Below are 16184 nucleotides of genomic sequence, written 5' to 3'. Positions count from 1 at the left end.
TCATTCAAATTTTCATGGGTCTTCCACATGGAAATGTGAATTCCACGACCAGGATGGTTTACCAGGCTAGTATTTTGTCTCCCTGCTCTTCTATTGATACATTTAGATCATGTTTCCAGGTGAGACATGACCTTTGACATGAATTTTGACATGATCGGTCAAGATTCAATTTATCCCTGAGCAAGCAGGCAGGCTCTATTGTGTTTGCAAAGTTAGTGAGTGCACATAACAAACGGTGGCACACATTTTACATCAATGTATTACACCTGCTTATAGATATTAAGTACCAACTTTGTATATACTTAAATAAAATATAACCAACATATTTATATTAATATGATCAGCAACGATTAGCCATCATTTCAAATACATTTTTATTAAAATCAAAATGACAAATCACAACTGTAAACAGTGAAGGCCACAACATTTCCCAGAGGCAATTACAGAGGTATCCCACAATGTGGTGCAAGAAGATTTATGGAGTGTTCATCTATAAGAGAAATGCTCAAGAGACATCACAGTTCTCAGTGGAAAGACTTTGTCCATGGGAGGAAAAGAAAAGAGGCAATCCCTTTGATGAGTCACATTATTTAAAAACCATTTCAGGGCAAAACAGGTGACACACTTGGCAAGTCTGACTTGATGGCATTTTACAAACTAATATTTTAGACAAACCTTCATTTGCTTTGTCAAGAACCCCTACACAGTATATTCTCTGGAGGTGAAAGGTGATTAACAATGTCATCTTGACCAAAACATTTCATAGAGGTGCAACAGTTAATCGAACTAAATTGATTTGATAAAAAAGTAGATCTATAAGCTTGTAGCTTGTAGATCGGCTATTTTTTGCATTTTTTGAACGGCAATGTCGTAATAGACTAAATAGACTAATTGATTTAGTGTAGTCAATTATAAAAAGTGTATTCTATGTTTTCACATTGATATATAAAACCCTGAATAAAATGTATAAACCCCCTGATTACCCCCCACAAGCTTATGAATGATAAAGGAATGGAGTTTAAGTGTGACCTACTGTATGGTCTCTTTCAAGTATTGCAGATAGAAGTTCCCAGAAGTTCTCTCCCCTCCCGTTTTTAATGCGAGAACTTCTGGGAACTCAGATTAAGGTGTTCTAAATCTAGGTTTCACCTTCACCTGGTGATAACATACAAACATTAAGACTACATGCAGTGTGTGGTTGTCATGTGGTGATGCACACAGCCCAGTTTATTTTTAGTTTTATGGGTTACTTGGTCAAAGCTCGTGTTTCATTTACCTCTAAGGGTGTGGTCACACCCAACTGGAATTTTACCTATGAGTGCGGATTCTGCCAATGCTTTTTAATGAAGCGGTTTGTTGCTATTTGCGGATTTCTGCAAAAAAAATTCAATGATGGTTTTCAACGCCAGACAAAAGATGCCAGGGATTAAGTGGTTAAGAGACACACTTTCGCCATGACGGTGACACATCACCGACGCTTGTTGCGCTGCTGAAATACTAAGCGGGATTAATATACCGGTCCGGTAGGCTACATGAGTCATGATTCATATTTCATGTTTGACAACATTCAAGTACAACTATATCAGAAGGTGTTAACCTATAGGTGAAATAATGGGTCACTCCGCAATAGTTACAACATACTATACAACATGAAATAAATAAACGTTCTCGACAAATCGGTGGGCGATTGTACTGAGCAGCTCTGACATTATGTGCACAATTTTCTTAATATAATAACGGAATATAATCGAAAATCTGCCACTTTTTTAAGACTGAAAGTCAAATGCAATTTCTGAAGACGGTTGACAGCCGTAGTAACTATAGGGAGGCAGGTTAGTCTCTTAAAAAAACGAGAGGAATATTTTGCAATGTCTTAGGAAAAGGTGTCTTTTAACCTTGTAAAAGCCTATAAACTTACTCTGAACTCAACGCTTATGAAAATGCTACCAAAATACCTGATATGTGTTTATTGACAATTACTACAGTTTATGTATAAGAAGACAGCTGTTAGGGTTAGGGTTATTCTTACGGTTTTACGTAAGAATAGTTTTCCTGAGCACAACATGATCAGCCTGTGCCAGTGATGCTTTGTTGACTTTGTAGATTGTCAACGTTAATGACCCCTTTTAAAAGTCTTGATTGAGCGTCAAGTGAAAAGGGTGTCTCGCCAAAATTGGTGACCTATTGAATTCTATGACTCAGCAGCAGTCGCACGTTGATCCGTTGATGGCAGGCGATGTTGACAGGTACTGTATGCTAAAATATGCCAATATGTGACCCGACTGTAAATATAGCCAACACAATTCAACACCAAATATATACAGCCTGAGCCAACAGTCATAGTATTCAACGGTAACCACTTTTGTTGCAACACCAGGAGACAAGCTATCACAAGCTATAATTTTGAAAATGTGTCTTATAAAGCATGAATACCCGTGACTGTGTATAAATGCTATCCATTTCTTGCAAGTGGTCTTATTTTTGTGATGTTTTTCCCTTTCGGGTTTTTTTTTTGGGGGGGGGTGGGGGGGGTGTATACTTAAAAGTACAAAGGCTCAGCACAGGATTGTTCTCTTTGGCTACAACAGCTCAGCTGGGCAGGAAGGAAGAGGGGTGTGGTGTTACTGGTATTTATTTGATCGGACCCACCGTCTAGGTCCAGGGTTTGACAGATAAAAACCCAGGTAAGCCTCTGATTGGCTGGGCTGTAACAAAAGTCCATGGTTGGTCTGTGGCTGGTCAATTCCCTATGTATGTCAAGCATTAAAATAAAAATGGACCATAATCACTTTTCAATAGTTGTGCCCCAGTCAGATGGTAGATAATGAATCTTAAGTGTCTGGTTATTGCAATATTAGGGACAATGTGACATTTCTGTCTCCAGCAAAAGTAAAGATTTGTACAAAGTAAATCTGTACTGACAACAGCTTTATGGATTATGGAAGACTCATTTTCTGATGTCTTTTAGGGTCAATTGGAAATGGAATCAAATGTATGACATCAACGGTATTGTCCCCAGACCTTTAGCGTTGGTTGGACATTATCCGGTCACTGGGGCCTTGGAGCATTTGCCACCGCATCCTGAAAGAACGCAAAGGAAAACAATATCACTGATTAACACAAGTTAACACAGATTGCTTTTACCAGTGACAAACAAAATGTGATCACATTACGAAACTAAACTACAGGGAGATTTTCAGTTATAAAGCCCTGAATGTTAACAAGAAAGTCTGTGTCTGTGTGTGTGTGTGTGTGTGTGTGTGTGTGTGTGTGTGTGTGTGTGTGTGTGTGTGTGTGTGTGTGTGTGTGTGTGCGCGCCTGCGTGAGTGTGTGCAATTAAGATTTATCTATCTGTGAAGCAGATTATGTAAAGCAGCTAGATTATAAAAAAGGCAAATAGCCTACTTAAATAATCATTCCCACTGCACAGAATGAATGAGTTGCAATACATATCTGAGTGAGGACTGTACAGTCAAATGAGTCCGCTTATTGCAACACATGATCACCATTAAGACCGGGAAAGGATCAGTCATTTTAGATTTCTTTGGCTATTAAAAAATAGCAGATCTAAAAGCTCATATAGTGAAACTTCGTGCCGCGCTATGAGCTTGTAGATCTGCTATTTTTGCAAAATCACTGATATAGCAACATAGATATTTCAGAAAACTCTTCTCCCACTAAACAGGGCAGTGCCCACATGTACCAGCGTGCCTTGTGCTAAGGCTCTCATTGGCAGAGAGACGTTCATTTACTTCAGAACAAACACCAAGACAGCTGAATCACCAAACATGGTTTGTGGGTTGGTCGTGTGACTACATGTTCCCCATACTTCTCCAAATGTCTCACTTTACAGTAGAGGTGCAACAGTTAATCGAATTAATACATTTCATTGATTATTTGAAGAAAAACTAATTATAATCCGACCATAATAATAAAATGATCGATCCCTATTTTGGGCATTATAAGCGAAACGTTTCAATATTTTTCAAAAAGATATTGTCACATCACAGGTTTACAGATATAAAAGCTCACAATGCGGGCTTGAAGATCTGCTATTTTCAATAATTTACAACACTGTTGTGCGACTAAGTATAAAATAGGGTGGTTAATCGATTAATTTTACATATATATATATATGTTTTAACCCACTAAAACCGGGAAAGCATCTGTGTCATTTTAGATTTTTGCGTTGACTATTCAAAAATAGCAGATATACAAGCACAAGCTGCAAGCTTGTACATCTGCTATTCTTTTTAGAAAAATCTTGAAAGTGTGCGGACAACTTGATTTAGAAGACATTTGTAGAATCGGCCTCGGGTCTTAACCCACTAAGACCTGGAACTGTGTCATTTTTAGATTTGAGCTAAAAAGCATTATTTTACACTTTGGGCTATTCAAAAATAGCAGATATACAAGCTTGTAGATCTGCTATTTTTGAAAAATTGTGAAAATGTGTGCAAATCTTTGAATATATATATATTTTTAAAGCAAATATTTTTAACTCAAATCTTTGCTTCTGGGGGTCCCTGGAAACAAATATTTTGATGGAGGTCCGCGGCCAAATACATATAATTTTGGGGGTCCTTGAAATGAAAAAGTTTGAGCAGCACTGATATAGAAACATACGTTTTTCAGAATACTGTTGAGACATGTAGAATCGGCTTCAGGTCTTAATGGGTTAATGGGTTAAATAAAGAAACACGGTTCTCAATTATTTGATCAATCGAGACAGTAACCAATCGTTAAAAAAATAAACAATAGTTGCAGCCCTACTCTACAGCACTAGGTGGCGTCTTCCCATGACCCAATACAGTACATTCTGTTTATTTGTTATTACCATTATTATTTGTCATCATCGTGTACAGTGCAGAGAGCTGATGAGATAACGGTTATAAAATAAGGACATCATGCTTGTAATGCAGTTCATACCATGGCTCGGTTGAGTTAATAATTGCTGCTACAGTATAAAGGGCAGACAGATAAGATCTGATCAAACACATGATTGGGTCAGTGTAACCAAGAGCTGTCTTTAAACTGTGGAACGTGTTGTGTGACAGCTAACAGTATGTCTAATTGGGCTGACTGACTGTGAGCATTGAAAAAGGTTAGGGTTATGTTTACAGAGTGGTGCAAAGTAACTAAGTACATTTACTCAAGTACTATACTTGAGTACAATGTTGAGGTATACTTTACTGGAGTATTTCCAGTTTTCTATATTTTTACTTCTGCACTACATCTCAGAGGCAAATATTGTACTTTTACTCCACTATAAGTATTTGAAAACTTTAGTTACTTTGCAGATTTGTATTACTATTCCAAAACATGCATTAACCACTTTTTATCCTTATTTAAACTTTGGCTGTTTGAAAATAGCAACACATGTAATAGAACACATGTTGTGAGCTTGTAGATGTGCTATTTTCAAAAGATTTTTCAAACATTTTAGACATGTGATAACTTGTGAAACAGGACATTCTGCATAATGAGTACTTTTACTTTCATACTTTTACTTAAGTCAATTTTGATTGCCGAACTTGAACTTGTAACAGTGTTTCTACATTGCAGTATTGATACTTTTACTTAAGTAAATTCATATCTTTGTCGTGCTGAATGCGGGCAGAGCAGAATGTGACAGACAAGGAAATCAATCTGCTGGTTTGTTTGTCGTCTGTTTGAGTGGATGTGGTTATTGGTCACACATGAGCGCTCACTGAGGAAACTGCAGCTTAAAGGAGGAGTTCGCCCAAAAAATGACTTATTTTCTATCAATTGCACACCCTATGAAGCCTTGAATCCATGGATTATTTTTTGTTTTTGTCGCATTCCTAAGCTAATAATTTGATTCCCGTCTCCTACCGGCTAATGCATCCGGTAGGTCGGAGACACAAAGTAGATTATTTGTGTCTCCTACCGGAAATACACACGGTCATCAAATTATTGTCTTAGGAATGCCAAAAAAAAAAAAAAAATCCATGAAATCAAGGCTTCATGGGGTGTGTAATTGATAGAAAATAAGTCATTCCTTTAAGCGGCTGACAACCAAGTGTGGTCAATGTCAGGTAAAGAACTAGCCAGCACTCAAATAAATGTCCTCTGTGTACTTTTAATTAAATACAGGCACAGGCAAACCACGAACGGCGTTCAGCCTTCCTCGGAGTGACGATGAAGACACAGGAATAGCTGTGATGTTTGTTTCTAGTCAAGTGCCTTCAACCAACCACACAATTCTTATCTATTGGTTGTTGTCGCCCGTTCAAAGCTGGGCCTGTCACAATTATTACATAATGGTCTAATCGCAATTATTTGAGATAATCGCAATTATTTTTGCATAATCATCTTAATCGTTTCCATGTTGAAAAATGTGAACATTGCACATTTTCAACTATAAAAAAAAGCACAATACACATTTTCAACTATCAAAAAAAGCAGAAATAGCAGATCTACAAGCTTACAACCCGTCACTGATACGTGATATTAATGTGTGGAGGTTCTGTTCTGAACTTTATGTGAAATAACACCTGTCTGTGGCTTTAGTTTCAAAACAAGATGCATTCGGTTTGGTCTCATATTCAGAGATGATGAAGTAATAAGGATGCAGGGACAAAACCAGTAAATACTAAATAAACAACATTCCTGCAGTGACGGTGAACTAAAACGTGTTCTAGTATGTCCTTTCAAGGGCCAATAATGATCCCTGGTAAAAAAAACTAAAAGTACTCACCCATCCTTGAGGAGGTGGATTTCGGTTGAAGTATGAAATCAGGGTATTCTGCAACGTGGTCCCGAGATGTGGCAACGACTTCTTCAGGTAGAGACCCAGAGCTATGGCCGTCCTTGTCATCTGGATCTCTGGAGCCACCTCAGCCGGCTGAGATCGACACAGGACCTCCACGTTCTTACTGAACACCTCCGCCACCACCTGAGGACAGATAATAAAGAGAGTTTTTGATTGGTTGAATACTTTAATAGTCAGAAAGGTAAAACAGTACGTGGTACAGTCAGACATTAAGGCTAAAAGGATAACACAAGAAAGTCCTGGGGACATCACCCAAGGCTGTATTTAAGTGACTGATTAGCCAAAATGTTAGACAGACCCTGATGAAGACCTTCCAGGTCGATACGTGTTGGTCATAATTTGTTGCCTTGCTCTAAATAAATACATATATATTTTTTCACTAAAGCCGGAGTGCCTCGGAATCTTTGCAAGTCTGCAGTTCACACCTTTTTGGAATCAAGCAGTACTTCTTTGAAAACCCTTTTTTTTGTTCATAAGTCCTGGGGACTTGTTTCCATTGTGGTCCTATGTATTCAGTTCATTTGCACAGCATAAAAATGTAAGACAATATGTCATCAACAAATACGAAACAGTATTATGTACAAAGGAGAAAAGGGAAAAACGGCAGCAGTGAATGACACCATGGGAATTTACATTTACTTGCTTGGTCTCCAGGCCAATTTAGAAACAAACCAGTGATTCACATCTTTTAATGGGTGGTGTCAGGCTATTCCACATTTTTGGTGGCAGAGCAGTAGAGTGAGAACTTCCCCATGTTTCCTCTAAATTAGGGAGGTACCAGATCATGGTCGCTCCCTCCAGTGTTGTGGCTGTGTCGGGTGTCTTTGGAGAAGTAGTGTGGGTCACTCACTCACTTCGGAGAAGTAGTTAGTCAGGTATGAGCAGTGGTGGAAAAAGTACTCAAATTCTTTACTTAAGTAAAAGTACCAATGCTGCAATATAGAAATACTCTGTTACAAGTAAAAGTCCAGAATTCAAAATTTACTTGAGTAAAAGTACAAAGGTATTGGCATCAAAATGTACTTAAAGTACCAAAAGTAAAAGTACTCAAATGTTTGAAAATAGCAGATCTACAAGCTCACAACGCGTCGCGATGCGACGCGTTGTGAGCTTGTAGATTGGCAATTTTCAAATAACCTAGGTATAAAACAGGACTAAAGTGGTGAATGTATGTTTTATAATGTCATAATTTACATCTGAAAAGTAACTTAAGTTTTCAAATGATTGTAGTGGAGTAAAAGTACAATATTTGCCTCTGAGATGTAGTGGAGTAGAAGTAAAAGGATGTACTGCAATAAAGTAAAAATTCCTCAAAAGTGTACCTAAGTACAGTACTTGAGTAAATGTACTTAGTTACTATACACCACAGGGTATGAGGCCATTGAGGGCAAAAGAGCAGATGAGTCAGTGTGCTACTTCTGATAAATGATTGAGAGACAGCCAGAGTGCAAGTGTATAAAGAAAAGGTTATGTACACTACAGTATAAGCAACGATGCAGCACTAAAATATGAAAAAACATGTCCATACACACTGTGGATATTATGTGAATCATCTGGTTACTTCCTTGCTAGCTGTGGGTGCACAGCAGCTACACAAAGTGGCAAGTATACAGTAAGAACATCAAAGAAGAAAGTGGAAATAGCGGCACCCAAAAAGTGAGATGTGAGAGTGAGAGTGAGATGCACAAACTTGTATTTATGCTGCACCAGGCAGACACATTTTGGCCTCATAATAGTGGTTTCACACAGCATTACCAAGTAGGGAAAGTAACACTGACAAACACTTGCATAGTATACGCTTGACGAGCAGTTGTTTGAACAGTTACGTTGGTAATATAGCTCAGTGGTTCTCAACCTGTTGGTCAGGACCACCGGGGGGGGTCCCCACGTTATTTTGGGGGTGGTCCCCATATGACAGTGAAGTGACAACTTAAGGACTTTTAAGACATTTTTAATACCTCAAACAAAGAAAAGAAAAAGACCATTACTGCATCAAAAGTAATCAACAAACTACAGTATATACTATAAAAACTGGTCAAAAATCGTCCACATTGTTCAATAATGTAAGAAAGAGGCAAACATTTTGAAAATAGAAGATCTACAAGATCTTGTAGATCTGCAATTTTCACAATATTTATTTAGTTTATGTGGAACTGAGTCAAACAAGTGTCAGGGTGGGGCCTGGGGGTTCCAGTTCAAATATGATTCTTTTGGAGGGTCACAGCCTGAAAATGTTGAGAACCCTTTATATAGCTAACATAAAAATAGTTAGCCAATGTAAACTAAAATTGCGTTTAAGCATTATAACATTACCTACAGGGCCAGCTAATGTTAAAAGTCAAAACCACGTCAAATAAAGGTTAGTCAGCCAGCCTACAGACACAAGTACATGTCCTCTGATGACATCTCTGGGGATAGGACGCTGCCCTCAAACTCTGTATAGGGGAAGTGGTGTGTAAACATTGCACAACAACACTAGACAGAATGCAGAGCCCTTTTTAGATTGTTGTTTAAGTTTACACACAACTGAAACTGAAAGTCCTATACTGTACATGTCATGTCATGTCATCCCGATCTTTCATTTTCCGTTTCTTGGAAACTGTTGACACGCGGTGAAGGACTCTGCATTCTGACCGTGTGGTTATGCCTAGTCATGGTTACAATATGCAGAAGGTTAGACAGGTATAGAAATGTGTTCTGTACCTTTATGGAATGACAATAAAACTCTTTGAATGGTAATATACAGGCACATTTCAGACTCGCACTTTCAGAATATAAGCGGACAAAGAAAACATATATGTGATGTATATTTATTTTTTGTTAACCAAATACTTTCTTTTTTACTTGTGCAGTTTCTGTTTCCAGGAAGTGAATGTGATATTGTTTATTTATGTCTTATGGTGTCTTATGACAAGACACCAAAATAAAAATGCATTCATTCATTCATTCATTCATTCATTCATTCATTCATTCATACTACATACAGGAAGTGTTGGTGAAAATAGAGATTAGCCGATACAAACACAAAGGTTTTGATGTTGCTGTTGTCCTCTCAGTGGAAAGTGGAAGTGGTAAACCTTGTTTATTTTGCATCCGGGATGCATTTTCCAGATGGTTGCTGGACTGGTCTAACACTAGTTCAAATGACGCTGATTCTATGACGTTCTGTATAGTAATGTATATCTGTCTGTCTCTTATATGTCATCATGATTTGTGTGCGTGGGAACTCATTTTAGACAAGCTCAGCTCAGTGCTTAATGAGTCTTCCGGTTTAGTAGACTTTGTATTGTGAATCGTACATCCATGTACTGTTTCTCATGTCTCACTAAATAAAGTACATCAATCAATCAATCAATCAGTATTAGGGCATAGCATCTTTATCTAAAAGTAGTGTAAAATGTGTTTCTTCCGTTAATACTAGGACTTAAAACAAATGTGTTATGCAGCCACATCATAAAACTGTGGCTGGGTTCTTCTTCCAGAGAATTGATCAAGAGACGTGAAAAAAATAACGTTGAATCTCAAGCGTGATTTCTTCAAAGTGAGTGACACCCACAGGTACAGTACCACCCACATTTAGAACAAACATGGTAAAATTCTCATTCTAGTACTACTCTGCCAACAAAATGTGGAATGCCCTGACACCATCCATTAAAGGATGTGAGTCACAGCTATCAGGCCAAAAGGGGAGGTAAATGTAGTTGTCCCATCTCTTTTGTACATATCGTCTGTTTGTGTTTGCTGAGGACACGTATTATTGTGTTAATTTTTGTATGCTATGATGATTAATTGAATACATAGGACCACAATGGAAACTTTTTTGAAGTAATACTGAAAGTGTCAGCAGAGCACCATGATGACACTGCAGTAACAGTAACTATGTACACGATATGTGTGTGTGTGTGTGTGCGTGTGTCACCAGGTATTCCTAACCTTAACCTCAGTAAAACTATGTCTAAACCTAACCTAATTCCTAAACGTAACCTCAGTAAAACGAATACAGGAACCGCTGGGGGCGAGCAGTCCGCGAAATAAATGGGGGCGAGTGTGTTTTGGGCCAAGCAGTGTGTGTGTGTGTGTGTGTGTGTGTGTGTGTGTGTGTGTGTGTGTGTGTGTGTGTGTGTGTGTGTGTGTGTGTGTGTGTGTGTGTGTGTGTGTGTGTGTGTGTTTGTTTACATGTTCTGCTGTAGTCGAAAGTAGCTGTCTCTTCACATCCTGAAACCTTGGATCAGTCATCATCCCGTCAGCTATCTCCTTCAGCATGTCAGCCAGTGGGACAGGGTCAAAATCAATTGCATCTGAATCTGAAAAGAATTGCATTCGTTAAGACTTTACCCCCCAAAAGTAACTGTATAGAAAGTAAACCTTGTTGTTGTAACCTAGAAGGATACAGTAAGAGTACAGGCACCTAATTGGGGGCACCTCAGTTGCCTTTCGCAGGAAATAGCAGATCGACAAGCTAAAAACGATCTGCTATTTTCTGCAAAAGCTTTCCCCACAATACGGGGCTTTGGTTAACCTCCTGAAGAGCTAGATTATTTTCAGTGGTGGAAGAAGTACTGAGATGTTTTACTTAAGTGAAAGTATCAATTCCACTATGTAGAAATACTCTGTGTATTGTGTAATGGTCTGAAGTAATGTAAAGTACTTGCATCATTATCAAACTAGAGTTTACCCTTCAACATCTTGTTTATTTATGCCCATAACGACTGGCTACAGCCCAACGATTTTGTAGCAATTGTAGAAATGTTGGCATTTAAGGAATTAAATGTCAATTATGTTCATGCATGTTGAAATCATGTAGGCCTATACTTTACATCACTTCAGACCATTTTCCAAATTCTTAATTTCTTTTTTACATCTTGGAAGAAAATAGCACTGACAATGTAACATTGAGGAGGTTCCCACAATGTTAAGTAGGCTATAGACCTACACATCATACACTGAATGCAGTGGTTCTCAATATTTTCAGGCCGTGACCCCCCAAAATAATCATATTTGAACTGGGCACCCCCCCACCCTGATAAGCACTTGGAATTGTAGGTGTCGATGCATTACATTTTAGTTTGAGTCGGTTCCACAGATACATATTGTGAAAATATCAGATCTACAAGCTCACAACGCCTCGCAATGTGAGCTTGTAGATCTGCCATTTTCAAAATGTTTGCCCCTTTCTCATGTTATTTGACAATTTGGCCAATGTTTCACCAGTTTTATAGTTTGTTGATAACGTTTGATGCAGTAATGGGGTTTATCTTTCATTTTTATTTTAGCCATTAAAAAGGTCTTAAAATTCCTTAAATTGACACTTTACTGTCATCTGTTTGTCATCAAATCATGTGGGGGTGACCCCAGGGGGGTCCCCACCCACAGGTTGAGAACCATTGCTCTAATGTGTAATGGCCACATAAAAGCAATATAAGTTAACAACGTCTAAGAAATGTTAAATGTACATAAAGGCTATAATATCATTCACCCTCACTCATATACATAATTACATAATATATACAGTAGGCTAATATTCATATTAAACTTGCATACCGTCCCCTGGTCCATCGGTCTGAAGGCAATCACTGTCCTGGCGTCGGAATTGCACCGGTCCCGTGTCGTCGTCGAAGAGACAACATATAATTGCTCTAGTTTGTAGCTCTATGTCTCTAGGAGCCATGTTTTAATGTAACTATAGAGAGCAACACACACAGCTTGTTAAAACACACACACACACAGTCACAGTCAACGCAGGAACACGCCTCGACTGTTGACTGACTTGAGGCGTTACTAGGTATTCTACACGGAGAAAACATCAGATCTACAAGTTCACAACGCGTCACTGACGCGTCGCGTTGTGAGCTTGTAGATCTGCTATTTATTTGCATTTCCGGTGGTGCGCTACTAGGCATGCGCGACCACAGTGCCATGATGCAATCTCTGGACTGAAGTTGGGGATTGTGATTTCAGGTGATGACCGCTAGAGTGCAGCACTGACCCATTATTAAATCACTGTTACACTGTCTGGCCTTAACTGAAGCACTGGTTCTCAAACATATTCATATCAAGGACCCCCAAATTGACCCCATTAAGAGAAGATTTGTGTATAAGAAAAAAACACACACACATCCGTTTTTTTTGTTTAAATATTGTTTATTGACATTGTGTGTGTTTTATGTTATTTATTTATTTATTATTTTACTTTTATTGTGATCTTTTAATGACGCTATTTGAAAGAAAGAGAGCCAGAAAGAAAAAAAGAAAGAAAGGACTTTTTTTTAAATAGGTTCACTGCTTTCTAATCCCAGTATTTGTTTTACATTGTTGATAATGGGCAGAAAACCTCATATCTCCATATTTCAAACTTTAAAAAAAAATAGTTTTTTATAAATGAATCTTGAAAGTGAAAAGTGAAAGTGGTTAAATGCAGCTTGTTGTCTGTGTGGGGTCTTTATGAATGAATATTGAACCAATGGAAAATATTAGCAAGAGCGGCCCAGGATCCATTGGAACACAGGTTCTTTGTTTTATCTTCTGAACATTTACCCATTAAAACCGGGAAAGCCTTTGTGTCATTTTAGATTTTTCGCGCTGGCTATTCAAAAATAGCAGATGTACAAGCGTACAGCGCGTCACTTCGTGCCGCGCCGTGAGCTTGTACATCTGCTATTTTTGAAAAAAGTGTTTGAAAATCTTTTTTTTTTTTTTTTTACACACAAATTCTTCTGGGGGTCCCTGGCTGCACAGATTTTTTTTCAGATGGGGGGGTCCGCTGCGAAATTTATATCCATTTGGCGATTCTTAATTGGCACAAAAAAAGTTTGAGAACTACTTAGAAGACATTTGTAGAATCAGCCTCAGGTCTTAAATAGGTTAACCGTTTTAATTTTGGACATAAGAGGTTTCCACCAGTCAGAAAACCACAACAGTATTCAAGGTCACCCTCAAGGTCAGACCACTTCCTCTCCTCTATTGCCCCTGTGGTTTACAAAGCTCTGACTATGAACCCATTAGGAGGACATGAAGGGAACAAGGGGGTGGTGTGGGGGGGTTTGACAGTCAAGTGCACAGAGATCGATCCAAGGTCAAGGAGCAAAACGGTCTTTAACCACTTATATGGTTGAGCGGAGTCCCTCAGGGCTCTAGGCTAGGGTCTTTTCTGTTTTGCTGTTATTTTGGAGAAGGCTTTCGCAGGAAATAGCTGATCGACAAGCTCACAACTATCGGCTATTTTCCGGCGAAAGCTTTCCCCACAATTACGGATGCCATGGGGTTTAACTGGTTAACCTCCTGAAGAGCTATATTATTTATATTATCAATGCCACGATGTAGAAATACTCTGTTACAAGTAAAACAAAGTCTGATATTCAGAATGTAATTGAGTAAAAGTACAAAAGTATTGGCATCAAAACATTCTTGAGGTACAAAAAAGTAAAAGTAGTCATTGCACAGAATGTCCCATTTTAAAATGTATAAAACATCTTTTGAAAATAGCAGATCTATACAAGCTCACAACGCGTCACATCGCGACGTGCTGTGAGCTTGTAGATTGTCTATTTTCATATAGCCAAAGTATACATTGGGCTGATGTGATTAATGTATGTTTTCTAATCATCCAAATCTACAACGTAACTAGTAACTCAGGATTTCAAATAATTGTAGTGGAGTAAAAAAAGTACAATATTTGCCTCTGAGATGTAGTGGGGTAGAAGTAAAAGCATTGGAAATTGGAAATACTCACAAAGTAAAACAATACCTCAAAATGGTACTTTAGTACAGTACTTGAATACATACTTACTTCCACCACTGATTATTTTCTCTCATGAGGAATCTCTCTCTCTCTCTGTGTGAGTCCTGGGGTCTCATTAAAAACAATGATGTGTTCACACTATAGACTAGATTAGCATTTGACTGACAAGGTCATAATGCTGCAACGCATACTAAAGATGACATGCGGATCAACAAGTTGAATGGGGAGCAGTGATATGGAAGAAGTATACTCACACGTTTCAATTGTTTGGGGGCCCACTTGCAATATCCTCCTCATGGCCCAGAGGTTGGGAATCGCTGGAGCACATCATAATACTGTTATATGATCCAAGGACCTTTTGATAACTGAGGCACGTGCATGTGTGCCTGCCTGCATGCGTCATGTGTGACATTCAGAGAGACACATGTCACCTTTCTCTTCAATTTCAATCATGCCCCTGGGTTGTAGCATATGACTACTATAGGGCTTCTGTTAGAGCAGTGGTCCTTGAGGGCGTTCCAGGTGGTCCCCAGCTAAATGATGGAGAGTTGGTAACCAAATGGACCCTTATTAGGTAGATCTTTAACTCTTGAGAGCGTAAAATGACGCTTGAGAGGATCCGTAAGGGTCCATTTGGTTTCATTTTACGCTCTTAAGCGTCATTTTACGCAAGTTTCATTTTTACGCAAGTTTCCTTTTTACGCAAGTTTCATTCTACGGTCTCAAGAGGTAAATTATTGTTAAACATCTGCCTTACTTACAAGAAGTCTACACAATTAGAATGTAGAAGAATTGTTATTTTGATCAACATTTGCCTGTTATCTCTCCTATATGGTACCAACATCAATACAACGTGGAATCGTGGACAACATCTTATCAAACGACGACGAAATATTCTACGTTTTGGGTTTTAAATCTCATCAAATGGTGGTCAGTGGCTCAAATGCCGTGTTAGAGTAATCTAAACGACTTGATAAGTTGTTTGAAATAACATGTAATCAAAGTCTGGGGAAAAAGGTATATTTATTTTCTTCATCCTGTGTTTCATGGGAATGTGTTCTGTCCAGGGCCGGATCTACCATATGGGCACTAGCTTTGAAACGGGGGGGGGGGGGGGGCATTGCAGTTCCAGTGCCCAGGGGCACTGAGAGGTGTTAATCCAGCCCTGGTTCTGTCTTTACAATAACAAAGTTATATATTTTTTTTAAAACAGTTTAATAAATGGGCATATTTGACTGACATATCTTGCACACACTCAGCCTATTTATTGACCTATTTAACGAGGACAAAATGGCATGACACTCCATACAGTATGTCCATCATATTAACATAATAGTTGTGATCCTTCAATTCTACATTCTGATAAACATTTACAACATGAATATCAAGTACAGACTCTCTTTTAATATTAATTACATTTGAAGAATATTGCACAATAAAAACGTCTTTTGATTCATCACATTTTGTTCAGTAAATGTAAACAAATCATCATGTCATAACAGAACCATGTTGGGCTGAACTGTGGAGGGAGAGAAAGGAATCACAATGGAGTGTCGTTATAAAAAGCAGCATTTGAAATACAGTAAAAACAATAACTGACAGAGTAAGATTTATATCCCCTATGTCATGTGTCATTTTAGGACTTATTTG

General features: G+C 38.4%; 1 protein-coding gene across 1 annotated transcript; it reads right to left on the bottom strand.

Annotated features, from left to right (window-relative positions):
* Positions 1–355: 355 nt before the first annotated feature.
* On the bottom strand, positions 356–12562 carry LOC311049134 (uncharacterized protein). The gene is made up of 4 exons (XM_084062606.1): positions 12338–12562; positions 10973–11100; positions 6722–6919; positions 356–3081 (listed from the first exon to the last, which is right to left on the bottom strand). The coding sequence occupies exons 1-4, from the start codon at positions 12462–12464 to the stop codon at positions 3049–3051; spliced, it is 486 nt and encodes a 161-aa protein (XP_083918732.1). The 5' UTR covers positions 12465–12562; the 3' UTR covers positions 356–3048.
* Between the last annotated feature and the right edge of the window lie 3622 nt (positions 12563–16184).

Source organism: Gymnoscopelus microlampas (assembly GCF_963454915.1).
Source record: "Gymnoscopelus microlampas genome assembly, chromosome: 7".
Taxonomy (NCBI): domain Eukaryota; kingdom Metazoa; phylum Chordata; class Actinopteri; order Myctophiformes; family Myctophidae; genus Gymnoscopelus; species Gymnoscopelus microlampas.
This window is presented reverse-complemented; position numbering and strand designations above follow the sequence as displayed.